We start from the raw sequence: 27,604 nt of genomic DNA on the forward strand, positions 1-27,604 counted from the left end.
CGTAAAGCCATAAAAACCTTTCTGTTTTAATTTTTTCCCTCTTATTAGCTGTGCCCTTTTCTCTGTTTCCATGCTCAGTGTTAGTTGTGTTTTACCTTGTCATGCGCCAGGATGCCCCTTAGCTTGGGCAGCTGTGCGCACTACAAATGTTCCTAACATAACATAACATAACATAACATAACATATTGGGCTCGGATTTCTGTTATGTCTTTTGCTGACTGTAGGTTTTCAGCCAACACGTGGAAACATTCTCTTAATTTCCTCCCCCCAATGCTTCTGCCACCATCCTCTCTGAGTGGTACTCCAGCCATGCTTGAATTAAAGTGGAAGAGCTTTTTCCAGCAGCCCCTATTCGGAACCCTCCACCTGTGCTCCACTCCAGTGCTCTTGGCTTGCCTTACTGCAGTATACAAAAAAAATGATGGGTGGAATACCTGAATGAAACTCAGCCATTGGTAGTTACTTTGGCCACATTCCATTCCATCGTTATTTTTCACACCATGCCATCGCAGTTTGGACCCAACCGTACGCAAATCAGTCTTGACCCTGCTCCATTAGGAACACTCCTGGGCGAATTGCCTGACCAGGTCGTCCATAAACCAGAACGCAAGCAACCCAGGACCAGTTTCACCCAGTTCAGGTCTTATCAGCTAGGTATAGCTTGGTTCCATTGACACAGTGTGCTCGTAGTCACGCCTGTGCATACCAGTCCTACTTAGAGTGACACACTGAAGTAATCAAAAACTTGCTGGGTGGAAATTTTGAATGAATCTAAGCGACTGGAAATTACTCTGGCGCATCATTATTATTTTACACAGCATGACACTTCTATTTAGACCCAGCAATATGCAAATCAGTCTTGTACCTACTCCAATACGAACAGTCCAGCCCGACGTTTCAGGCTAGGTCCTCCCTAAACCAGAACACAAGCAACCCAAGATCAGTATTGCCCTTATAGGGGGCTCGTCAGTTGGGTGTAACTTGGTTCCAGTGGCACAGTAAGCACGGGACCCAAGTCCGGGTGTACCCATTGCACTTAGGTCATCACACTGAAGTACATAAAAAAGTGATGGGTGGAGTTCTTGAACTTATCTCAGCCACTGGTAATTACTCAGTAATTCTTCGTTATGTTGCACACCATGACACCTCAGTTTGGACCCAGCCGCTTGCAAATCAGTCTTGACCCTACTCCAATAGTAACAGTCAAACTGAACTGCTAGGCCATATCTTTTCTAAATCAGAATACAAGCAACACAAGACCAGTCAATGTTGCCCTGCCTGGGGCCCTTCAGTAAGGTGTAGTTTGGTTCCTGTGGAACATTGAGCACGGGACCCATGTTTGGGCATGCCTAAGTAGGTTGAACCTGGTGTGGGATTACTTGTAGTTTCTTCAGGAGGGGGGTCTTGTCTGGTAGTTCAGGACTGACTGTTTCCAAGAGGAACAGGGTCAGTACTGATGTGCATAAGGCAGGCTTTTGTCTAGAGTGGCATGGTGGGCAAAGATTGATGGACTGAAATGTGACCCCAAGCGATTGCACATGGTTGAGATTAATTCAAGCACGCCATCCATTACCTTGCTGTTGTTGAAGTACCTTACTGCCTGAAGCACTGCCTTCTCCAACAGCTTTTTTTTCTAATGAAATATTTTATTAGCTTTATGGAATGTCAACAAGACACCATAACAAACCCCCCCCCCCCACCACCCCCCCCCCCACCACCATGGCAATGCATCCATTTATTTTCAAAAGTTCAGTCCGTCACAGAGTTGCGTCCTCTTACAAGCATCCGGCACCCCACAGGTCCAGCCCAGGACACCCCTGGGCGTCTACATCATAGAGCTCTACCTCAGGCAACAGGTTTCACCCCTGTAAATTCCACTTTCAGTCAAACCCAGAGACCCAGCCACCACAAATGTCTCATATTTCTGTTCGCAGCCCAAACCTCGAAAGACTTTCATTTCCATTATTCTACAGTAGTCCATGCCATCCAGCCATTCTAATGTTGAGGAACAGTCCCGAGCCCATTTCCTGGCGATATCTCGTTTTGTCAACATGCATCAAAGGTTGACACACAGTTTGTGATAGCGCGTATGATTCACCCCCATACACCCAACAGCGTCAGTCCAGGCTGAATCCCCAGGGGTATCCCATGTTGCACCCTCTAATGTTTCCCTTACCACCTCCCAGATGGTCCCAACTTTAGGGCAGCTCCAGAGTGTATGATAGAAAGTGCCCTCCTGGCCACACACCCCGATACAATCAGCGTTCGCTACACTGCCCAGTCTGTAAAGCAGCGAATGCGTGTAGTAAAATGTTTAGTTGAATAAGTTAGAGTGACACCAGAATGGCCACCTCCGCCGGAAACATGAGTGCCTGATGCCAGCCGTCTTCATCAAGGTCCCCACAATCCCACGACCATCTATCCTGCAGGCCAGAAAAGGGGGTTGTGTGTTTCTCATCAAAGTCCCATATGTTAGGGAAATCAGTTTTTCGTTTACTGACCCATTCAGCAACCTCATCTCCAACGGCGAGTCCTCCTGCGTCTTCACATCAGTGGTGATGCTGTGCTGAAGAGTGGCTCTCAAATGGGCATATTTCAACCACTGAGTGGCAGGTATCTGGGGTTCCGTTTGCAAATGAGCAAAGGGGAGCACCCTGTTAGCGCCCCAGACCTCTGCAAGGGTCGAAATGCCAAGGTTGCCCCAACCTCGAAAGCCCATCAGGGCTGTCCCTCTTGGGAGCCTGGAGCCCTCACACAGTGGTGTTCTCGGGGTCAGTCGAGAGACCCATTCAATTCCTTTAGTTAACTTCCTCCAAGTCTGAACCAGTCTCCAACAGCTTTAACATTAGTTTCTAAGCATGCCGATGACTCGTGGGAATTGTACCTATTGAATGCTCAACATGCTTTCTTCAAAGCCGAGGCTAGCTTGGCATATCCTCCCATCCCTTCCTGTCTGGGAAGCCAAGAAAAAGAGGTGATACGGTATTAGTAAGCCTTTTAAAGTATGTGTAACAGAAACCAGCCTTTTACAGTGTGTGTCACAGGAACCAGCCTTTTACAGCGTGTCAGAGGCTGCACAGTGTGTGTCACAGGAACCAGCCTTTCACAGTGTGTGTAACAGGAACTAGTCTTTTACAGTATGTGTCACAGGAACCAGCGTGTCACAGGCTGCACAGTGTGTGTCACAGGAACCAGCCTTTTACAGTGTGTGTCACAGGAACCAGTCTTTTACAGTGTGCGTCACGGGAACCACCCTTTTACAGCGTGTGTCACAGGCTGCACAGTGTGTGTCACAGGAACCAGCCTTTTACAGTGTGTGTCACAGGAACCAGCCTTTTACAGCGTGTGTCACAGGCTGCACAGTGTGTGTCACAGGAACCAGCCTGTTACAGTGTGTGTCACAGGAACCAGCCTTTTACAGCGTGTGTCACAGGCTGCACAGTGTGTGTCACAGGAACCAGCCTGTTACAGTGTGTGTCACAGGAACCACCCTTTTACAGCGTGTGTCACAGGCTGCACAGTGTGTGTCACAGGAACCAGCCTGTTACAGTGTGTGTCACAGGAACCAGCCTTTTACAGCGTGTGTCACAGGCTGCACAGTGTGTGTCACAGGAACCAGCCTGTTACAGTGTGTGTCACAGGAACCACCCTTTTACAGTGTGTGTCACAGGAACTAGCCTTTTACAGGGTTTGTCACAGGCTGTACAGTGTGTGTCACAAGAACCAGCCTTTTGGTGCCATCCACTGCAACTATTAAGTCTGTGCAAGATCCACCCAAGTGAATGCTCCATGTCCATCCATCAGGATACTAAACACTTCATATAGCAGCCAGACCAAACCCCCAGAAGTAATCTGCGCTTTCTTACTACACCAATGTATTTAAACATTGGAAAACATTGCTCAGAGAATGCTTGGCAATAGCAGTTGGCATAATCAAGAAACAGCAACATCCAGTTCTCAATGCTAGTTGACACTTTTAGCCATCTTGTTGGTTCCCTTCTTTTATTATTTTGTAGCTAAAATCGAGTTGACTTCACTTGTTTGGCTGTGCTAATATCGAGTGTCTTTATTTCCTTTCCTATTTCTTGAGCTCCATCAGTTTAGTTTTCTGCTGCAACGTATGTGCATGTTATCGGCTTTATCTTTAACCACCTCCACCCCCTTTATATATGTTTGCATGCCAGCTCATCATTTACCTAGTCCCAAGTCGTCAACCACATTTATTTTCTGCACCCACACTCTACTGATGCCATGCTCAGTGACCTCTGCTCTGTGCCACCATTCTGGCACCCATGTGGCATCCCAGTTGCTGCCAATCTTCCCCCATTCGGTTTAATCCGTGATACTTTGGACTCTTTTCCCACGTGGAGCAAAGATGCAGCTCCCCCATGTCCCCCCTGCTCCATCCTCTGCTTGCGACCCACTGTTGACCCTCCTGGCTTGCAACAGTCTTGTGCTATGTGACAGGCCTTCTGCTCCCTCTTGACTTGTTCCGTGCATGGGCTGCCTAGTCACATCTCCTGGCTCCAGTCTCGCCACCCCCTACATGCCCACGGCTCGTTGCAGTGCTCTAAGCCCTTTCTTCCATTGCTTCCATCGTATTTGAATAGAATATTTCTGGTCCTATTTGATGCACAATCTCTGTTCCTTACCTCTAAATCTGACCTCCATGGTTTCATGTTCTACCTCTTGCTGCCTCACTCACCACTTTACTCTCTTTGTCAGGTGCGTCCTTCTCCGGCTTCTACCTAGTCCCCTCTCCTCTGCGGATTACCACCGCCCTGCTGTCCAGCTCACTGTAATCCGGTAATCCAGATGAAATCCAGACAATATTTGTGTGATGCTGCACCCTCTGCCTCTCCTGGCTCACTCGGCAGCCTGCTCCATCCTACTTCACCCCGCATCCATGTCCCACTCTACCCAGCTATCTCCTTTACCGCCTGCCATTCACCAATGAGGTACACTGCAATTCCTCACCTTCATTCTATTATAAACATACCTCTCACATTCTTTTAATTTACACTAGCTTTGGTCTTTCACAACAAACACACATATGTATGAGCAGTGGTTTTGAGAAATAGATCATTAATTGTCTTACTTATTTAAAATAATGTTCCTGTGCTACTCTGAACCCCATAAAAATTGTGAAAGTGGTAGTAAATGCAATGAAATCAGGGCTACAGTGTGACAGGTGGACTTGCAATTTTATCAAAGAAGAAATCATGTTTTCATGTAGAGGCCAAAAGAAGCACAGACTGGATTATTTATGTTACATGTGCATACAGCTGTGGTTGCACTCAACGCCATGCAGCAAAACACAAAACAAGGCACTTTTAACTACCTCTGGTAGACTCGGATTTGCTTGTGAAACAAGCACGCAGAAAAAGATTTACTCCAAGACCAAAGCATCTTGTTTGATCAATAATATTTATTATTTTAAAATTCATGTATATTTAATTAACTTTAAATGCGGTCATATATAAGGCACACATTATTAGTGTTTTTAAATGCTTGATTATAGGGTACCAACATCTTATTTGCACGAATACTGGCGTATGGATGTGAAAAATTAAGGGGACGAGCAAGGGATGCCTCTTACAATATTTCGATCAGGGAATCTAGTCATTTATTTTGGCACCAAAGTGGTAATTTAAAAAATATTATGAATCAGAAAAAAAACCCTACATCGCTCAAAAGTCCACTGCAATGTATTGCAACCGAAGGCTGAGCTGAAAATACCCTCTTTCTTAAACAAACGCTCCTAATGTCATATATCGCAAACCATGGGTCAGTAGTGACACGGAGATTGGAAAGTCTGAAGGCCTCATTTATGAAAACTGTTGCATCGCTGCGTGAATACAGCGATGCAACAGTTTCCACTGCGCCCTCCTTGCGACACGATGGATGCGCCGTATTTAATATACGGTGTTCCATGTCGCAAGGAGTTACAGATACGTCAGCATTTCTGACGTTTCTGTAGATGCAGTAATGACGCGTTGCTGGAGCGTGTCGCAAAAGTGACGCAACTCCAGCAATGGGTCATTACACATGGTCAAGTCCCATGTTAAATGTGCCTGCGTCAGTCCTATGCCTGCTGTGAGGCAGGCATAAGATTTTGACGCAGTGGCGTCCTAGAAGTGGAGCAGTGAAATCTCATAGATTTCACTGTGCCACTTCTATGAAGCTTTTTGCGGGGGAACACCCACCCTGAATACATTATACCTAACGCAGGTATAATGTAGCACAGGGCTTTACAAAGGGACGCATCTGCCTAGATGCATCACTTTGTAAATAGGGCACAACATGCCGCATTTTTCACGCTGCCAGGTGCGTCACAAAAAGTTCCGCAACAACAGTGCAAAAGTGTCGGAAGGACTCATAAATTAGGCCCAGAATGTTTAGTAATTGATGGGGTGAAGGATATATGCAGACAACTCCCTTAACTGCTCTTGCTCCCTCACCACCATCCGAAAATCAGATACCTAAGCGTAACTAATCACAAGAACTATCGCCCCATCCATTAAGATCCCCGCATTTCCAGGGAGTGCAATATAAATACATTTACAAATATGCATACAAATAATGTACAAAACAACATTACCAAAACATTGTGTGGTAAATTACTTGTTTGCTATTCTGTGTGGTAAATTACTTGTTTGCTATTCTCCACTGTACTGCTTGGTTAGAATGTTCATGACATCATAGAATGCCTGTGTGCCTCTCTGGAGATTGTCAGTTGGTCTACTCAGGCTGAGCTGTAAGGAGCTTGCTCCTGGTGGGGCTATCTTTGTACTATCTAACTTCCTCCTGTAATCCTGACCACCTATGATGGAACCAAGCTACGAATAAAGAAGTAACCTACATGAACAGATGGACTCTGTATCTTCTTTTACAACATTTTGGCGACGATTTTGAACCTACCTGTGCAACAAAGGGAAAGAGTCAATCAAGGAACCAAAGGACTAGCAACTAAAGACTTTAAGGACTTTCAAAACGCCAATTGAAAGTCGGAGGTAACGCCCTGGCCAGCCCCACCAGTGTCCTGTTCCACCTGGACAGCCTGCAGCCTTGGCGTTAGTTTCTAAAGTTCACTGCTGGCTTCTGAAAGACTTCAGCCACTCTTTATGAGGTACAACAGGCACAGCAGTGAACCACGTATTTATCTAGAGCTTCCAACAGGGCTTCGCAGTGTGCTCAAACAGCGTCTTCTTTAAAGACTGATTGATTGTGGTTCTAAATGGATTCTGTGGCTGTGAGCACCAGTGTACTCATCTGCGCGCTATATCTGACAGTCAGACACTGAACACTTTGATGGTGTTTCGTTCTTGGTGTTTTGTGGACACAGTGACGGCATTGAATCGTCCTCAGAGCCTTGCTGGAGAAACTGATGAGTGGTTGGTGTCTTGAAGAACGGCACCTTTAGTGAGCACTTGGACATTTTTTGCTTGCAGAGACTGTGTATTTTAGGTGCGCACACGCTACTGTGGTGCTAGAGGGATTAGGTTGGTGCAAACTGCCGAATCAGCGCGCAGGAAAATTAAAAGTGAGCAACTCGTCGGCGTACCTGAAGCAGTTCCCGGTAGTGGCGGTTATTTCGTGAGGAGGTCCGTTGCCTGCGATCCCTCGTTTTGCTCTGGTGACATCATCGAATTTTCGGTGGTGACAGCGGTGCCTCGCAGGTACAGCGTTCTACGTTCTTCCTTGTTCCGTGTTGTCAGACGATTGAGCGTCATCCACGTCCTCACGCGGTTACGTTGTCATCGCCATCTTGAGGGTTGTCATGGTTACCCTTTCGTCATTGTGCCTCACTTCATTATCGAGCCTGCGAGTCCTGTGAGTCCTGTGAACTATTGGAGTTTGTGAGATGCGTACGTTTTGTGGTGAATCTTGGTGTTTGTGGTCAGCACGCACACAGCGATTCACACGCTTTGGAGTTTTCACGTTTTCACGTCAATTCACTGGGTACAGCCAAGGAGCTCAGAAGATTCGGGCTGAGAAGCGATATTCACGAGCGATGACTTCGTATTCCCAGCAATGTGTTGGACAACGGAACAGACAATGTATGGACCTGCACTTTCTATTCTGGCAAGGGCAAGTACTGCGCTCCTGCCTTTGTGGGCACTGCCCAGACAACTGTGTGTTATATGCATTGGTGGGTGGAGGTTTTGGTGGCACTCAGTTTTCCTTTTATGTTAGTGCAGCATGTATCCTTTGCTTTGGGGAGGGTGTAAAAGGTGTGTCATTAGATGGTGGGTGTCCTGATTTAGTCGCTGTATATAGAGTGTACCCATTGCTTTGGGGAGGTTGTGGGTGTGGTCAATGTTTTTTGTAGTCTCTCTTTATAGAGTGTACCCATTTCGTGGTTGCGAGGGTAGTCAATGCCTTTAATTTTCGTAGTCTCTGTATTTAGAGTGTACCCTTTTCTTTGGGGAGGTTGTGGGGGTAGGCAATGCCTCTAGTTTAGTTTTCAGTTTTCCAGGGTTTGTTAACATTTGGTGTACCCTTCTAGGTTTAAACTAGTTTGGGTAGGTTGTGTATGTGCTGGTCAAGGCCTCATGTTAGTTCCCAGGGTGATTGTCCTGTGGTGTACCCTACCTAGGGGAGTTGTTGTGTTTTGTAAAGTGTTTGACTCGTACTGTACCCATCTCTTTGGGGAAGTTGTGGGGGTAGTCAATGCCTTTAATTAGTGAGTCTTCATACGTAGAGTGTACCCATTTCTTTGGGGAGGTTGTGGGGGTAGGCAATGCCTCTATTTTAGTTTTCAGTTTTCTTGGGTGCGTGTACTCTTTGGTGTACCCTATCTAAGGGGAGGTTGTGTTGTTTTCATGGGTTAGTACCCTGTCGTGTTCCTTGGTGAAGTTTTTGGTTAGTCCTTAATGTTATCTTGGGTCTTCCTTTCATGTGGACACCATGCTCCGGTCGAAGTCTACCTGCGTGGAATTCGTGGCCAAGGGTTTCACGCTTGTACAACTTTGAGGGGGAAGATTTTTGTTTTTTTCATTGGTGTTTAGGCCTCTTTATGTGTCAGCATGCCTTCTACCAAGGGACCTTGTGTTTTTTTTTTTCAGGGTGTTTCTTCTATGGTGTGTATTTGTTGTGGTGGTGACACTTTTCTTGTCATCTGGTCATCTGGTGTGTCTAGCCACTATTGTTTCTCTTTGTTTTCTCCCAAGGGTCTGTGTTTTACACCCACTTATGTTTAATGGGGTGTCTTCCCTGTGGTGTACCCGTGTTTGGGGAGGTTGTGTGGGTGACCGCTCTTCTTTGTGCAGTGTTTTTATCTTAGCTGCTGTATTTTCCCTAAGGGAGGGGGATGGGGCGTGTAGTAATGTTGTTTGCAATTTTAATGTTTCACTGGTTTTGCATTTTAACATACTTCTGTTCATGCCAGTGAAATTCATGATGCCTCATGCAATACTCTTGTGGATAGGTGTACCTCATTGTTGCACCTTCTTGTTAAGAAATATTGAGGTATCCTATTTGTCTTTACTTTTACTTCTGCTTTTGTTCCCTAAGGGAAGAGGATGTGTGGTAAATTACTTGTTTGCTATTCTCCACTGTACTGCTTGGTTAGAATGTTCATGACATCATAGAATGCCTGTGTGCCTCTCTGGAGATTGTCAGTTGGTCTACTCAGGCTGAGCTGTAAGGAGCTTGCTCCTGGTGGGGCTATCTTTGTACTATCTAACTTCCTCCTGTTATCCTGACCACCTATGATGGAACCAAGCTACGAATAAAGAAGTAACCTACATGAACAGATGGACTCTGTATCTTCTTTTACAACACATTGCATAATAAATTAGGATGTTATGTTCATTTACTTCAGTCCACTTAGAATTTTATATCAATTTCCTTCAGTCCACTTATGAGTTTATGTCCATTTCATTCAGTCTACTACACAGGTGCTGCCAGGAATTCCACAGCTACCATATCAGTAAGATGGCCGCCTTGTCTGCCTCCCCTTTGTTCTGTCATTCAGATAGAAAATCAGCACTCTAGTTCTGTATTCGAACTTTGTTATGCATAGCTGGAGTCCTGACCCCCTGATTAGTCTGAGGTTCACTCTTCACTTCCAGGCCATTCTTAACTGCCCTTTCGACCATCCAATCGTTTTCAGCCGGAGTTTGAGCTTCCAGTTGGTTATAAACTGGGACCCTTTCTGCTCGGTCACACTTGGATAGGCCATGATTTCCAGGCCATTATCAGCTTGTGCTGGACTTCCAGACTATGGTCAGCTCGGGTCTTGGCTTTCTTCAGTCCAATCCTGATTAGGCGAGATTCTCAGAATCTGGCGCATTGTCCCTCGGCACAGTGGGCATGTGGCAGATGCTTTGCAGACCTTCTGAACGCAGCTGTAGCAGAGGCAGGCATGACCACACGGCAAGATGACTGCATTCACCTTGGAGGAGAAGCACACCACACAGCTTTCCAGCTGGCCTTCGGGATAAAGCTGAGGCATGGCAGGCACTGTAGAAACAAAAACAACATTTCACTGCTATATAGGGACATAAATTCAGATATTCTTACACCTTCCTCTAACTGGCTATGGTCTAGTCTGATTGCATGTTCCAGGCTAAGGGTCTGCCCCTTACTAACCCCTGCATTTGAATTCCCAACCGAGAAAATTCCCTCACGTTGGACCCCTATGACCTCCACCACCTCAGCCTCATGGGGATGCCTTGGGGTGGGCCAGGGTGCTCATGGTAAACACCTGCTGATTCTTCCTCCGGGTGAAGGGTCTGAAATAACCAGGCGTCCCTGACTGTTGTTGCAGGGTCTGTCTGGGAATGTGTAAACCTGGCATCGATTGTTCCCAGGCCAGGCCTCTCAGTGATGCTAAGGCCCTATGGTGACCTTGAACAGGCTGCTCCTACCCTGTGCTACGCCCTCCTGCAGAGAATGGAGCGAGTGACCGAGCATTGAAACGGGAGGCACATACCTGTCTTTGTTGGACTCAGAGCCGAAGAGGTAGATCCAAAAATAATGGGGGCCTTCTCAGATATCTGTGCGGGCTGGGATGGATCTAAAGGAGGGAAACATATCAAACGTCAGACACCAGGCACAGTGGAGAGAGAAGGAAGGGAATGAAGGAGTCTGAGGGAGGAAGATGGAGCAAAGGGGAGAAGAGCATTGGACAGAGGAAGGGGAGCAGAAATGATGCAGAGGCAGAGGATGGAGGGCCAGAAGATGGAGGGCAGAGGATTGCAGCGGTATGGTATAGAGGGTGAAGAAGCACGTGTTTGGGAGAGGATGGAGAGACTTAAAGGGAGAGTAGAATGGAGAGCAGAGAATGGATGGGATTGGAAGAGGCTAGACGGACACTAGGAAGAGACCAAGGGCAGCATGGTGGAGAAAGAGCACCAGAAGGAAAAAGAGAGGAAAGGGATAAAGGGACAAAGAGAAGAAGAGGTTTGAGGACCATGCAGACGGATGAAATTGGGGAGAAAGTGGTTGCATAGTCATGGATGGAATGCAAGGGAAGGAAGATGGTGGAAGGGAAGGAGGTGGGCTGAGCAATCACAATGCATTTATGCAACCGACCCCCTCCCTTTGCACGCAGGAGGCAGTGTCCTTACCAAGTAGCTGTACAGCCTTGGTGGTGCCATACACATCTACAACACCCCACATGGGGCAGCAGACCGGGAGGCCATTTGCCAGCATCTGAGGAGGCTGCTCTAGGTTGATCTTGCACCAGAATGTCCCTCTTCTGTCAAGCCACATCTGCACGAGTGTTCCTTCCACTCGACAGCTGTCTGGCAGCACTGCAGCCCAGAACCCAGGGCGGCTGCTGAGATCCGGGCACAGGAATCTGGGCAGCTGCTGAGGGTCCATGATGGAGGGGTCCACGCAGGTGAGGCCAACCCTCAACGGCCCTTCCCAACGCTCCTCGACCTGGGTGATCGTCAGAGACAGGACCTCTTGCACCCACAGAGGACGGTTGGTGAAGACCAGGCCATCGCAGAAGGTGGCGCTCCGCTGGGCGCAGCACAGGGACTCATCTAAGTCAATCCTGTTGCCCTTGACATAGGGGTTGAAGAAGAGTGGACCAGGGGCCTCTTGCAGATACACATCTTCATCTGGAAAAGAGATGGTAGACTGTTAAAAGCACCATCACTGCAAACATCGTATTCGCTTTTCGGGGTACATGTGAGGCAACCCAAAAACAAGACCTGACTGTGCAATAACATAACTCTGTAAGATAGTTGTCCTCTCTGTGCATTAATAGTGATATGTAGGATGTCAGTAACATATCCGTTTGTGTGTTAATTAAGTTTTACCTTAGGCAATCTCTTAAAATAAAAACTTAACTGGCTGTAAAGCCATAACAATCAACACCCCCTTCTAGTGCTGATCTTATTAGAATGAAGTCTTTCAAGGCCTGAATAAATTATCCAGTATGTCTCTAGTGGGGATTGGAATTATGTGGGTGAATGAAAAGGGTTGTTGAATTAAAAATGCAGCTTCATAATAAATTTAAATCAATCATTGTCAATGTCAATAGGTCCGAGCGTTACTCAGCATGCCATTACCCCGCATTTTTACACCACAAAATATATTACAACGCAGGGCTTTACACCGCAAATTATTACAACGCATTTCCCAAAGTAACGCCCCCGTGGTGTTAGAATAGTAAATTACGTTGTAATGGGGAATGCGTTGTAATGGATTGCGTTGTAAAGCCCTGCGTTATAAAAGATTTTGCGGTGTAAAAACTGCAGGGTAATGGCACGTGGAGTAAAAGTGTGCGGGGTAAAGTGTCCTATTCGGTCTGATGTATAACTGAAAGTGCCTCTTCCATCACTGAGGAGTTTAGAAGCTCACTAAGTCATTATATATGCACTCTGGCACTCATCCTTGCATTCATGCATCCATTTATCCACCAACTGATTCATTTTTGCATTCACCCACCATAAAACGGACAAAAAAACTCAACAACCATATCCAAAGGAAAGTTACAGACTAAAAGAGGAAAAACACTGGTTTCTAAATCAAGTGAGTGTATGCTCGCAAAAAACAAATGAGTAAAAAAAATTGAAAAACCAGTGGATGGCGATTTAATAAAGCATCATAAAAATATGATGGAAAGAAGTGAAAAAAAGGGCCTTTAAAAGAAAAAAAATTGAGAACTAAAGGAATGGCCACTCCTTTTCAGTCAGATGTGCTTATGAGTGGGCAAAAATGCAATCACTCCCAGTGTAATGTAGTCAGTGGCTCAAATGTGCGGACACCCTTCCTCATGCCGTAAGCAACCCAGGGTTGGTAGAAGGTGTACCCAACAGCAACTTACTCGCCTACTATGGCAATCTGAGGGATTCAGGTAACAAAATAATGGTTGACAGGCTTTAACACAGTGTAATAGCAATCCACCCTTAATGGCTTTACGGCTTTAACATATCCTTTTCACAATAAATAAATCTGTCCTACATTTGTAGAAACTTTTTATAATAGCCTGTGTTAGCCTATAGCCTGGATCATTGGCTTGTCATCATGAACATCTCAGTCCTGCTGCATTAATCACACGCTTTCCCCAAGGCAAAAAGCGTGCACTACAAGCCTCTTTTTAGGCAGCAGCACGTAACTTCTTATCAATCAAAATCTGTATTCAAGATAATCATCTTTGGGTAGAGCCAAATCCCTCCTCTGAGTAATGCTTCTTAAATCTCTTTTTTTCTTGAACACATAAGGACGAAAGAGCTCTGCTGGCAAACAAGCCTTAAAGATTGAATCTCAACCAACCTCTCAGACAATGGGCACATTTCAACTGATTGGTCCTTGTTTACAGTGGGTGTGCCATGAATAACCTAAATTATGCCTGTCGGAGCGGAGGCATCCAGAGCCTCTGCCTGGCTGATTAAATTGTAGCAAACCAAAGCACAGGACGCCTCATACTCAAATTTCAACTGCAGTGTTTTGCTATTAGACCAAAGAAAAGTCCCATAAAGAAACAATAGATAATATGCTTAAGGAAAGCCTCTAGTGCCCTGGGTAGGTAAATTTGGCACCCCACTTAGCTTGACACCTTAGGCAACCACCTAGTTCACCTACATGAACTGACCGCAGCTGGGATGTACTCAGTAGATCAGTGTAAACAGTGCTTGAAGTGGGCAGGTACTGTCTGGTACGGAGTACCTGCACTTCTTTAATTTGAATGGGAGAATACCTGCACTTCTCAGCGATGCTACAGTATGTTTAATGGGAGAAAATATGTCCTTTTCAGGAGTAAAAAAGCACTCTAGATAGTGAGAACCTGCACTTCTATATTTCCATTTAAAGCACTGAGTACTGAGTATACAGGTTAAGTGCTGTCTGGTTGGGTAGATTTGTATTCAAAGGTTGGCCCTCCAAGAGAGTTAAAGCTTAGGTGCCAGAGGGTAAGACATCCTCGGGCAGAGGATGTGGCAAAATAGCCAGAGCTGCCGACGTTGGAGCTGGGCAACCAGGTTCGAATCTGGCGTCAACTCAACATCCTAGGATTCTGTGCAAATCTCTTAACCTCCCCATGCCTACGAAAAATGAATGTGTCCATGTGTAACGTAACTAATGCTCACGTAAAGCTCTCCAATACCTATGAATAGAGTGCATGCTAAATAAACTGCAGGCATTTTTTTTTAAAGACACCATAAGCTGTTTATTGTCATGAATTGGATGACACCATGTGTGACTAAGCGCCCTCTCCTTAGGCATGGGCAGGCCTTAGGGCCTATCAAAGTGATAGAATGAGTGCACTAGTCATGCTTCTGGATGCACACCACGTGCACTGGGTATTCATTGTGATCTCACCAGCCCCTACTGAGGTTCGTGGTTGAAATGAGGAGCTGCTGTAGCCAGATGAGAAGCTAAACAGGAAGTCCCTGCATGAGCAGTTCACACTGGCAATGCAAAGGGTCTTGTTGGGGTATAGGGAGCGCTTGGCTCGATTCCCCTAGGATGAGCCAGGCTACGAGGATGTGTTGGCCACCTCCCCGCTGCTCAGGCTCCTCTGCTCGATGACCTTGGCAGTTCCATATTCCCGTCTCCATCACACATTATCGTGCAAAGACTGAATAAGGCCTTATAGCTTCATCTGACTAGTGTTATTATTGTATGGCAGATGAATAAGCTCTAATCGCCTCCCTTCCAGTGTTGTTACCAGACGTCACGTTGATAAAGTTGCTGCTGGTGGTATTTTCAGGCATGTGATGAGGCCTCCCCAGTTTCCATTCCTGGAGTTCTCTGTAGGGCAGTAGATGTGATGCAATTTCCCTTGACTGATACTGTGGTGCTATTGGACTGTAATTGTATCCATGATAAATACAGTGTTATTGTTTCCCTTCACAGTTATTGAGCTGTTTATGAACTGCAGGTGAGTAAGGCATTATTGTTACCCACTGTTGTGATGTCATGAGGGCCTTCCAGGCCACGCTGACCTCCCTGAGAGCCTGTCCACCAGCGGTGCTTGTCTGGTTTGACTGAAAGCAGAAAGCACAGATGCAGGGTGGGGAAGGAAGGTGCAAAAAAGGTGGTGGAGATTGGTCAAGGATGGCAGGTAAGTTATTTTTTAACCTTTGGGACAGGGATACATAACATAGGCCATGTTATGTATGGCTCCCCTATGACTCCTCTGCATAGCAGATGAAAGCAAGGGCAGATAAATTTGGGGGCCACACAAAATTAACGATGGTCAAAAAGTGAATTATGGGGGTGTTTCACCTCAGGTTTCTGAGTGACGACATAGACAACTCAAGCTTTGGTCTCCTAGTCTACCTGAGGGCATACAGAACCCCTCGGTAAAAACATCCGGTAATTCACGGTTACCCATCTATAATTCTATATATTATCGTTGCTATTCACTGTTATTGTACTTGCAGGTGAATAAGGTGTTAATGTTTCCTTTTGCAGTTATTGCACTGCAGGTGAATTAGGTATAATCGTTATCGGGCAGCTCAATGAAACATAATCGCTTCCCATAACAGTTGTCGTTGTAGGCAGGGGGATAAGACCTTATCTCTTCCTGTAATTTGTGATATCATTCAGCGCGCAGATAAAGCGGCGTCGTTCCCGGACTCCACTGATAAAGCCGCTCCTGTAGTCACGTGACTGGTAAGGTTGCGCGCTCTACGCTCATTACCTCCTCGTCCAGTCTTCCTCGCCACAGTATTCACAAATGAGCCTCAGGCTCCACACAGAACTCCAAGTAAAATTAAAAGAGCAGCGCTCTAGTCTCCCCTCCCTCCTCCAATATGGCCCCCAGTGTCTTCAGCAAATCCCATAAAGGGATACAGAACCAACATCACGACCTGTTCTTTTTTTCTGCACTTCTCCGAGTGCTGTGTTGCCTGTGTTGACCGGTGGTGTCATCAGGTGAGTGGGGCTGGGTTCCTGCTTCAGCGGTCCCGTTATGCCCTTGGGTATTTAGTTTGGGGGTAGTAGTGTGTTTTTAATCGATAGTTTGTTTAATATGTTGTATTTGTACCTCCTACTACTGCCTTTGAAGCCGCTGGTCCTGCTTTAGCGGACTTTCAGTGGCGTTCATCTTGTTTTTTTCCTGTGTCGTACGGTGACACTGACGATCCCTCGTGGTCTGTTTCATTTCCCGGCCGCGTGTCCTGCTCAGCGGACATAGCGCGGCCGGATGCATTTGCTCTGGGGGCCCGAGGCTCCCGGTATCATTGTTACCTGCTATTAATGCCGCGTGTGCGTGCTGTGGGGGCGGGTAGCTCCCGTAGGCATTTCTTTGCCTGCTTCTTAGTTGTGAGTTCCTTGTTGTTCGAAGCTGTCTCGATCCTCGCTTGCACGGTATGTGGATGCGCGCGGCTGTTTCTCCTCCCTTTATGGTTGGTTTGTCTGATTACAGGTTCTGGCTGGTTTGGTTACCTAGCAACCCCGGGGCCTTTTAAGCCAGGCGTGTTGTCTTCTCCTATGCCTGTGTTCTCTTCATGCGTTCACTGGTGTGTTGCTATTATGGAGAGTGGTTCTGTTCCTGATTCTGCTCCTGGGGCTTCTGGTTCTGGTATCCAGATCCCGTCTATGGAAGTGTTACAGCAGCTGATCAATTCTGCTGTAGCTGCTGCTATGCAAGGTCAGACGCCTGTTCCTCCTGCGAAGCGGGCTAAGGTGGATGTAGCTGCGGCTGCTGATTCTGACATGGAGGAGGATGTTGATGTCAGAGGTCGTTTTGTGCAGGGTGCCGACCTGAAGGAGGTGCTGGGTCACATTAGAGAGAACTTGGTGTTTCCTGCTTCTGTTGTTCCTCTGGATGACGATCTCTTTGCACAATACCAGCGTCCTGCGCCTGATTCTTTGCCTTTACACTCTTCGGTCTTGAAGGTCCTGGAGAATGAATGGAAAGATGTGGACAGAGGCTCCTTTCCACGCTTTTTGAGTAAACGGTACCCGCTGCAGGACTTTGATGTGAAATTCCCTTCTTCGGTGAAGGTTGATTCATTGTTGGCCAGCATGGTGTCTCATGGAACTGTAGTGTCTGAGGATTCTTCTCCTGCTGACCCGGTTGACCGTAAAGTGGATGGTGCGGTGAAACGCACTTTTGCGGCTGCTAATTTCTCTATCAGGGCGGCTGCCTATGCGTCTTACACTATACAATCCTTGCTTAAGGATTTTCAGTCTCTGTCTGAATTGATGGACCAGGGGGAGGATGTTTCTTCTACCCTGGCGATGATGGAGCAACAAGTTCGGTTGCTTTCGGATGTCTCCTTTGACTCTTTAGGTGCTGCTGCTTCCGCAGCTGGGTCTTCGGTGGCTGCGAGGAGACAGTTGTGGCTTCGTTCGTGGAAGGCTGATGCTGCGCAGAAAAATCTCCTGATGAAGATTCCTTTTTCTGGGGTTAAACTTTTTGGGTCACTGATGGATGACATGGTTAAGAAAACGGCGGAGGACCGTAAGCTGATTGCTCCTGAGAGGGCGGGTCACTTCCGTTCCTTTGGTTCTCAGAGGGCTTTTGGCCCTTCTCGGAGGGGTCGAGCTGGTCAGCCCTTTCGTGGGAGGGGGCGTGGCCGGGGTGCTCCTTCCTTTGGAAAAACCCGGTTCTCCGGTTCCTCTTCCTCCTCCACTCCTGCACCAAAGTCGTGACTGGATCGCTCCTGGTATGGGTCCGGTTGGGGGTCGCCTCAGTTTCTTCCTGGAGTCTTGGAGACTGTCTGTTTCGGACAATTGGGTGCTGCAGGTGGTTTCAGAGGGTTTGCGGATTGGATTTATCCTGACTCCCCCAGACTATTTCAGGGCTACTCCTTGTCCCAGAGATCCTGTAAGGAGATTGGCGCTTTTGGAAGGCATCGACTCCCTGGTGGTAAAGGGTGCGGTGGTTCCTGTTCCCGTCGATCAGTTGGGGTTGGGTGTGTATTCCATCCTATTCCTGGTGTCGAAGCGCACTGGAGATCTTCGCCCTGTGATGGACCTGAAGTGGGTGAATACTTACATACCTCACAAAAAGTTCAAGATGGTTTCCCTTCAGTTGATCCTTCCTCTGATATCTCGGGGCGACTTCCTTGCATCGATAGACTTGAGAGATGCTTATCTACATGTCCCGGTTCATCCGGATTCTCAGAAGTTTCTCCGGTTTTGCGTGATGGGTCAGCATTACCAATTCCAGGTAATGCCATTTGGACTCTGCTCTGCTCCCAGGGTCTTTACTAAGGTTCTGGCTCCTCTTATTGGCCTTTTGCATGGGGAGGGCATTAGTGTGTTTCCTTATCTGGACGACATTTTAATTTCTGCTTCTTCTCTTCCCAAGGCGGAGTTGCATGTCAAGAGGGTGTGCCAGGTCCTGGAACGTCATGGGTTCCTAGTGAATGTACCGAAGTCCTCCCTGGTTCCTGCACAGGAATTGACTTTCATTGGGGCTCTGTTCAGGACTCAGTTGGGTATGGTGTTCCTTCCTCCTCCCCGGATTCTGTCCCTGATGTCTGCTGTTCGTGCCCTGTTGGTGGGACATTCTCATCCTGTGAGCCTATGGCTGAGGGTTCAGGGTCTGATGTCGGCGTCATTGTTGACGGTGCCGTGGGCTCGACTACACATGTACCCGGTGGTATCGCACGTTTTGTCGCATTGGGACCCCTGTTCCCTAGATATGACTGTTTTGATTCCTATGTCGGAAGAGGTTCGGTGGTCCTGAGTTGGTGGTTGGACGAAGGTCATCTGTCCAGGGGCCGCCCATTTCTGATTGTTCCCACCCGCGTGGTCACTACCGATGCCAGCCTGCTGGGGTGGGGTGCTACTCTGGGGGATTCAACGACTCAGGGGGTTTGGCCTCAGTCGGTGTTGTCATGTTCCTCCAACTACAAGGAGCTGAAAGCCGTCCTTCTGGGTTTGTTGGATTTCTCGAATCTGGTTCAGGGTCACCATGTGCAAGTTCGAACGGACAATTAGGTTGTGATGTCATATATAAACCATCAGGGAGGGTGCAGAGTTCAATCCCTCAGTTGCCTCAGCCGTCGGATTAGTTGTTGGGCGGAGTTGAATCTGGAGTCCCTGTCTGCCATTTATCTTCCTGGCACGGGGAACACTGTGGCGGATTGTCTGAGCCGGGTGTTTCCCTCCATGGGCTCTTTGTCCCTGACGCCTGTGATTTTCAGGAGGTTGCGACGGATGTTTGGTTGTCCGATTGTCGACCTCTTTGCTTCCCGGGACAATTTCAAGATCCGTTGCTATTGCACAATTATGCCTTGCCGGGATGCTTGGAGGGTGGATGCCCTGTCGTTCCCTTGGCCGAAGGGTCTCTTGTATGCCTTTCCTCCTGTTCCCCTGATTCCGGCGGTCTTGCAGAAGATCAAGAGGGAGGGATCCTTTGTGCTTCTCATTGCTCCGGGCTGGATGCGTCGCCCTTGGTATCCCCTGATGTTGGAATTAGCTGTGTCTCCGGGGTGGGCCTTGCCATTCAGTCCTTACCCTCTGTTGGGTCCTCCTCTTCCTCTGCCTGTGTTCCGGTCCTTGGGTCTGCGGGCCTGGCTCTTGAGAGGGATTCGTTGATGCGAACTGGCTGTTCATTGGCTGTAGCTGGGGTCATTCAGCAATCCAGGAGACCTTCTACTCTTAAATCCTATGCTAAACACTGGGATCATTTTGTTTCTTGGTGTCTGGGTCGCGATCTGTCGGTGGCTTCTTTGGATCCGGCTCGCATTTTGGATTTTTTGAATGATGGTTTTGTGCTAGGCTTGGCCATTTCGACTCTTCGGGCTCAGTGGGCTGCGATTCAGGCGTTCCATGTCCTCCCTTTGATTTCTGTTTCACCTTTGGTTGCTAGACTTTTTAAGTCTCTCTCTTTCCAACGCCCCCATCCTATTATGTGTCCTCCACCTTGGGACCTGCCTTTGGTTTTGCGCTCCTTGCAGTTGGCTCCGTTCGAGCCTTTGGAGTCGGTGGAGTTGAAGTTTTTGACACTCAAGGTGGTGTTTCTTGTGGCGATTGCTTCTGCCAGACGTATGGGGGAGCTGGGTGCATTCCTTCGTTCTGCTCCCTTTTTGTTGGTTTTGCCGGACAGGGTGGTGTTGCGCCCTCATCCTACGTTCATTCCGAAAGTGGGTTCTTATTTTCATAGGTCTTCTGAGGTGGTGCTTCCATGTCTTTGTCCTGATCCTTCCTCGGATGAGGAATCCCTGTTGCACCTCTTGGATGTTCGGCGTGCTTTATTGATATATTTGTCGCGCACGTCTTCATTTTGCAAAGTGGACAACTTGTTTGTCAATTATGGTTTGTCACGTCAGGGACTGAAACCCTCCCTCTCGACGATCAGTCGATGGATTAAGGAGGCCATTTTGTTGGCGTATGCTTCGGTTGCTGAAGTTCCCTCCCTTCCTGTTCAGGGGCGTTCCACCCGCTCTGTTGCTGTGTCTTGGGCCTCCTTCAAAGGGGTGTCCATGGAGGATGTTTGCCGGGCTGCTACTTGGTCTTCACCTCATACATTCATGTCCCATTACCGCCTCCAGGTTGGGGGTGGGGTTCTGTTTCATTTGCATCTTCTGTGTTGACTGCGGGGATGCCTTGAGAGGTTGTCTTTGATTGCTGTACCTCTGTATATTAAATATAGTTTCACTGCAATTTGATGTGGTCTTTTCCTTACATGAAGCTGATTGCTTTGGTATCGGCTCATTTGTGAATACTGTGGCGAGGAAGACTGGACGAGGAGGTAATGCCCCGATTACTTACCGGTAATCTTCATTACTCCGAGTCCTAGTCTTCCTCGCCACAGTATAGTTTCCCTTCCCTCCCGGCCCTGGTGGTGGCTTCATGTCTGCGGCTTGGTGTATCAGGTCGTGATGTTGGTTCTGTATCCCTTTATGGGATTGGCTGAAGACACTGGGGGCCATATTGGAGGAGGGAGGGGAGACTAGAGCGCTGCTCTTTTAATTTTACTTGGAGTTCTGTGTGGAGCCTGAGGCTCATTTGTGAATACTGTGGCGAGGAAGACTAGGATTCGGAGTAATGAAGATTACCGGTAAGTAATCGGGGCATTACGGCAGACAGACGAGCGTATGAAGAGCGCTCCCTCCTGGTATTAAAATAGCCCCTGATGTTACTCGGCCAGATCTGAAATGAGGTTTCTGCGCGGGATGAGAGTACTGTGATTTGTATACATCTGGTCAGGTTTATGTTGGAGGGATTAGTCCAGGGCAGAGCCCGTCGGACTTTTGCTGCAAGTCTAGTGGCAAACAAACCACAGAAGACTACATACACTTCTGTAAGGGGTTACCGGGACAGTCTTTGGCGGCAATGAACATGGAGTGGATTTGCAATGCAGAAATAAAAAAAATCTGTTTCATTTTTGACATATACAAGAGAGTGGGGATTTGGAGGACGTTTCTACCTTGGAGCGCTTGCTGACCTCAACAGGTGTATGAGGCGCTATATAAATGCTACTGTGCAACGTAAGTGCCGAACACTCACGCATTTTTTGTCAGCCCGCAAACAGGTGAATAGACTCATCAGAGCACACGGCCCGAGAGCAGAGAAAGGCGAGAGGCGTTGGGTGATCACCGGAGTGCGGCCCTTACCCCCCAGGGACGCGATGGCATCGCCAGACTTGGAGGTACTGGGAGTGGAGACTTCTCTTTAGTAGTCCACACACCTGGATGCCAATAAGGCGTGGCCAATGGATAGCAGCTGTCAACCTAGACTTGCCCTCTTTGTGCCCCTGGCACTGCCCTTGCTTTTACTGGTTTCTGGGGGTCATAAAGGCAGCAGAAACAGAAAGTAATAAAAACATTGGTCAAGCCAAGCGGTAGGTCAGAACTTACTAGAACATTTGTAAAGTACTAGCAGTTAAAACAAAGTAACAAAAATGTTTTATGTATGTAATGCATCTACGAGATAAAGAATATAATAGACGAACATAAAAATATGAATTGGGTAGTTTCAGGCCCAGCATAGAGATGCTCTCATGGTAGCTTCCTTTCCCTTGGGGGTTCTGTCACTGCACAAGTTGAGTTCTGATTTACTGAGGCCCCATATCATCCCATGCAATCCACCATATCAAACCGGTTAACTGTTGTTACCTTTTACAGAGGGTCAGCACATATTCTTGGATTCGTTTTTGATATGTATTGTATTAAAACTTAAATCAGTGCTTCACTTCTGCTTTCAAAGCTCAAAGGTTTATATTTGATACATGTCCAATGAGATCCTTGACCAACTCTTGTTTCGTGGCGTGTCCCTCTTCTTCATGGCTTCCAAATGTATTCACAAGACTTATGTCTGTGATCACTGCACTTCTTTAAGCGTGCTATGTGATTTTTAAATAATCTTATTCATGATATGGCTCAGTCTTTCTGGCCACAAATGCCACTTTGTGTATCATGGTTTAATATTGGATTATTCAAATTACTTTTGTGATGTCAAATAGTCCCTGATGCATTCCAGTGGATGCACTTCCTGGGAGGTGGAATGATACACCAAATAGCTAATAGCTTGTGGTGAGAGAATCTTGCTCATCTGGGTGGAAGAAAAGCCTACTCTGTATGTTTCAAAGAATTAACAATAGGTCAAGCAGACAGCTATACTGTAAAGCTAGATCTACAAACATGACTGTAAAGAGCGGTGTTTACTTTCAATTGTGACCACTTTTTGTCTTCCTGTAACAACTTAGAGCCAAGTAGGTTTTTGAAGGGCTCAGGTTGGAGCAATTGGTTAAACTTGTGATGTCCGTGGCTGTCAAAGGATAAGTAATGTCCCTTCCGTTGACCTGCCATTTTGGTGAATCGACTTCAATGGTCACACACAGAAAATTAGTGACAAGGGGAGGGACTTGCCTCCATTCAAATAAAATATCAGCTGCAATGTTAGAGCAGAGAGCTACTTATTGTGAAGCAAGAACCTCCTGGAGGCGTGAAGACATGCCCCGGGAAGCACGAGGCTCAGTAGAAAGGGAAGCCTGACCAAACACATTACCATAACACTCCAAACTGAATAACAAACTATGACCACTCGACTTATAATAATAATAGTAACCTGGCAAAGGTCCCCTGCATCCGCAGAAACAGAACCGGCGGAAGAGCTTTCTCCTACATCGCAGCCAAGACCTGGAATGAGCGCCCGGTCAACATCAGACACCCACCAACCCTCCATACGTTCAGGAAGGACCTCAAGACCTGGCTCTTCGACTGACCAGGATCTGCTCCCCCCCAGCGCCTTGAGACCCTCACAGGTGAGTAGCGCGCTATATAAACCACTGATTGATTGATTGATTGTTTTTATGGTTTCACTTTTTTTTAAATTATTTTCTACAGTACACATACCGTTGTCTACAACCAACAGGTCAATGAGGAGCAATGCAAGATGTGACACAACTCGACAACAAGAGCACAACACAACAGAGCAATCGCCCCCAACTGCAAAGTAACGCTCTCCCTGCCTCATCTCCTGGCAACTGCTGTGCTCGTCCTAGACTAGGGCAGAGTGGAAATGGTGTCTCAGCATAGTAAGGATTGATATAAACTTACAGGAGTTATGTGTCTCCAGGAAGAGACATAAGTTCTGCTAGGTGACATGTACAAGAATGAGACCTAATACTTATATAAATCTGGTTCGTGTTAGCTCTTTATATTCTCAGGACAGAATCTGAATCAGTGACTGTGCCCTATGGAGAGTGTAATCTTTTCCATACAAAGATCTCCCACAGTATCAGCAGCAATTCTCTAAATGATTGTTTCCCCCAGTGCACTAATATAACGTGTAACACAGTTATGGTGACAACTGTAATTTGTTTTCCTCTCAGGGATCTGTGGGTTTACCCCAGTGCTTAATATGAGCCGGCGGTTTCTGGTGCTCGACACCAGCACTTAATAGTCAACACTGGCACTTGTTGACAGTCTGCCACAAGGTTGTGCTGTCTGGCTAATTTAGAGATGACCACACAAACAATTAATTAATAATTCAATATACATTAACAATGACTAGTACCCGCAGACCAAACCATTCTTATAGCTTTGGGGGCCTGGAATAGACCGAATTGTCACACTTGTAGGAGTGTGATGGTTAGTAGTTATGTTGTTACTATCATTGGCAGCGTAGCAGGGGCAATGTGTGGTGCAAGCTGCAGTAACCTCCTGACAAGAGCCCTGGCATTTATTTGTTTTTTTCTCTCACAAATTTAGCACTGCATTCCCCAGATGGGTATTGCAGGGTTGAGAAACTACCCGCGGGTGCATGGGGATATGAGCACCAAAAGCCAATTTCATTAAGAAGGCTTCCCGGTATCTATGTCGCTTGAGGCATGACCACAACAAGTGTGTTAGGGTACCCGTAGCTTTGCAACTCCCTCTGGCAGGTGCTAGATCTCGATTTGTCCCAAGCAGCTATTTTATATGGAGTGTGATACAGCATGTGAGGATTTTATAGTATGTAGTATGGTATGTCTCTAATGTTTACATTCTGGTCCGAAATACAAGCTTTATTGCATAGGCCAGTAGATCTTAACCTTTTGACTTCTGTGGACCCCCACTAAATCATTACTGGAATCCGGGAACCCTCTCTGAGTCATAATTAGAAGATGAGGGACCCCAGCCTAAGCAATTTATAGAATTTGAACCTCAAAACAATACACAAAAATACAGAAACAAGTACACACCAAACAAATGCTCAAATATTTTATTTAATTCACAATCCAATATAGAGAAAGTATTCACATTTTCAAATTTGCTTCATTATTTGTATACATTTCATTAATTTTTAATATCATTTAATTTTGTAACACATGTTCAGACCCCTTGAGTCGACCTCGCGTACCCCCAGGGGTCCTTGGACCACAGGTTAAGAACCACTGGCGTAGGTGTTTCCAGCTTTTGAGAGAAATGTTACCTTCCACCTCTCTTTCACACAGTCTTTGACTAGGAGTTTTCTGAGTGGGGCGGTACCCAGAAAGTGTTTGTAAACAGTTGAAATGACCTGTCGATCATGCGTCCCGTCCACAACTTGTTTTTTAGGTCGAGCCTGGGCAGCGCATACACTGCTCTGCGAGGCATGCTGCATTGGAGTATGCACTTGAAGCCCCGCCCACTCTCTACCCATATTTGTCATTGGCTTGTGACATTGTCCTTTGTAAATGCTGGCTTCTGATTCGTAAATAGGCTTGTTAGTCCCTCCTTAGTACCGCTTTGTCTTCATGTGTAACTTCCCATGAGGACACCCCTTTTACACGTGTTGTTGCTTGGTTGGCTTTAATTACATCCTCTGTGCACTACTTAGTTTAGTGGTTTTCACATGACTGCTATTGTAGGCAGGACACAATCTCGCGCAACAGCTTTATTATTATTATTTTTTTGCACGGCACGCTGATAGTGGCGACCATGTCTTTGCTTTACTTGCTGCGCTAAAGGCGGACGCATGCTTTTTAAAAACTTTTTTTTACATGCCCCATGTCGCTTTTACACTTTAATGTCAGCCGCGCCCCTTTCCTTAAACTAGCCGAGTCTACGAAAAGGGGCATAGCCGCCATTAAAGTGAAAGAGTGGCATGGGGCGCTTTTACAGAAAAAATCATTTGTTAAGTTGACAAACAAATGCCTTTTTTTTATAAAAGCGCCCCATACCACGCTTTCACTTTAATGGCGGCCACGCCCCTTTCTTTAGACACGGCTCGCCTAAAGAATGGGGCACGACTCGCATTTGTAATGCAATAGGTGTTTCTTTTATGAAATTCTCGTAAATGCGAGACCTATTGCATTGCAAATGCTTGTTATATTCAATTGCTGTCGTTTCCAACTGCTGTAAATGACAGGGGCTATTGTTTAGTTTAATGGTGCTCAGTGCACCGACCTCAGAACGATGGAGGGCAGAGTAGGCCTCGATGCTGCTGAGCCACACAAATGTCACTTTGCTAATGTACTTGGAAGCACGTGGTTTATAAAGGCACAGCTGAACATAATTACAAAGTTTTAATTGAAGCACGCGACCACGCATTATAGTATTTTGTAAAATTTTACAAAATACCACAACTGGCTGTCATCCAGCCACTTCCAGAAATGTTTAGTTCACTCATACCCTGCATTAGTTCATAATGTTTTAAAGCTCACGCCTATTCTTTGTATTATTCTTTTTTAAATGGACAGCATTAGAAGCATTGCCAACAGAAAAATCCCAACAGATTTTCAACCCATACCTAAAATGCTAACGACTAAACTACAAGTCCCAGAATGCAGTGTAGCTGTTGGCTAACTCTGCAACGCATGACGCGAGGACACTCAGCAGCTATGCTCACCCGAAGTAGCACAGCAAGCAAGAGATCATCGGAGGTCAGTGCGACAGTCAGTTTCAGAGGTGTGGTTAGAGGTACTGGGGGTGTAGTAGAGACAGAAGGTGGCGAGAGGACTCGCCGGAGGAAACAGAACAAGTCAGTGGTAGAGCCGGAATTTGAAGCACAAAGAAATGCACATGCAGTCACTAAACCAGCGACAGAGCCACAGTTACAGGTACACGGAGGGTAAATAATTCCCTGGGGTAAACAGGGTAAGTCGGAGAGTCGGGGTTAGAATGGAAACAGAGGAAGAACCTGCCTTAAGTCACACAAGGAATCAATGTGCTAAAGGAATAGATTTGCAGAGCCGGGAAGCACACCAGGGCACACGAAAAACTCTCTTGAGGAGACAAAGCGAATTAAGGCAGAACACAATTTGGAAGCTCGTGGAGGTGAAGAACCTCGCCTAAGGTCACACCAAGCGTCTGCTTCAATCTCCAGGCTAGAGCTCGCCGGACGGGAGAGAGGGAGTCGAGGGATCCACCCGTGCTCTCACGGAGAATCAGAGGCAGAGTATAGTTCACAGGCACAGGGAGCGGAAGGGTCTCGCCGAAAGTCAATGCCAAAGCCAGGGCTAGAGAGAGGAAGGAACGCTGACCAGTCGCCTAAGGAAATGTAGAGGGGTCAGAGACTGAGTCAGGCTAAGAAGGGGGCGGGAGGCTGTCAAAGCTCCCGCTCGAGCTCGCACAGAGGGTCATGGTCAGATCCCAGCATGAGGAAGTAAACACGCAAGTGGCATGTTGAGAGCTGAGTGCAGAAGTGCCCTTACCTAGCAACGCTGAACTGACACAGGCGCCCATCTTGCCCTTCCGGTGCTGTCCGCAGGTTCTGTTCTCTGGCTGCTGCTCTGAGTGAAGGATCAGCTCAGGGTAGCGCCTCATATGCC

At 46.9% G+C, this 27,604-nt stretch overlaps 1 protein-coding gene across 1 annotated transcript; it reads right to left on the reverse strand.

Annotated features, from left to right (window-relative positions):
• Positions 1–5,408: 5,408 nt before the first annotated feature.
• Positions 5,409–27,604, reverse strand: NEURL3 (neuralized E3 ubiquitin protein ligase 3). The gene is made up of 4 exons (XM_085634370.1): positions 27,488–27,604; positions 11,577–12,077; positions 10,940–11,023; positions 5,409–10,467 (listed from the first exon to the last, which is right to left on the reverse strand). Exons 1-4 carry the CDS (start codon positions 27,597–27,599, stop codon positions 10,232–10,234), a joined length of 933 nt encoding a protein of 310 aa, XP_085490496.1. The 5' UTR covers positions 27,600–27,604; the 3' UTR covers positions 5,409–10,231.

The sequence above is a fragment of the Triturus cristatus genome, chromosome 11 (assembly GCF_964204655.1).
Source record: "Triturus cristatus chromosome 11, aTriCri1.1, whole genome shotgun sequence".
In the NCBI taxonomy this organism is placed as follows: domain Eukaryota; kingdom Metazoa; phylum Chordata; class Amphibia; order Caudata; family Salamandridae; genus Triturus; species Triturus cristatus.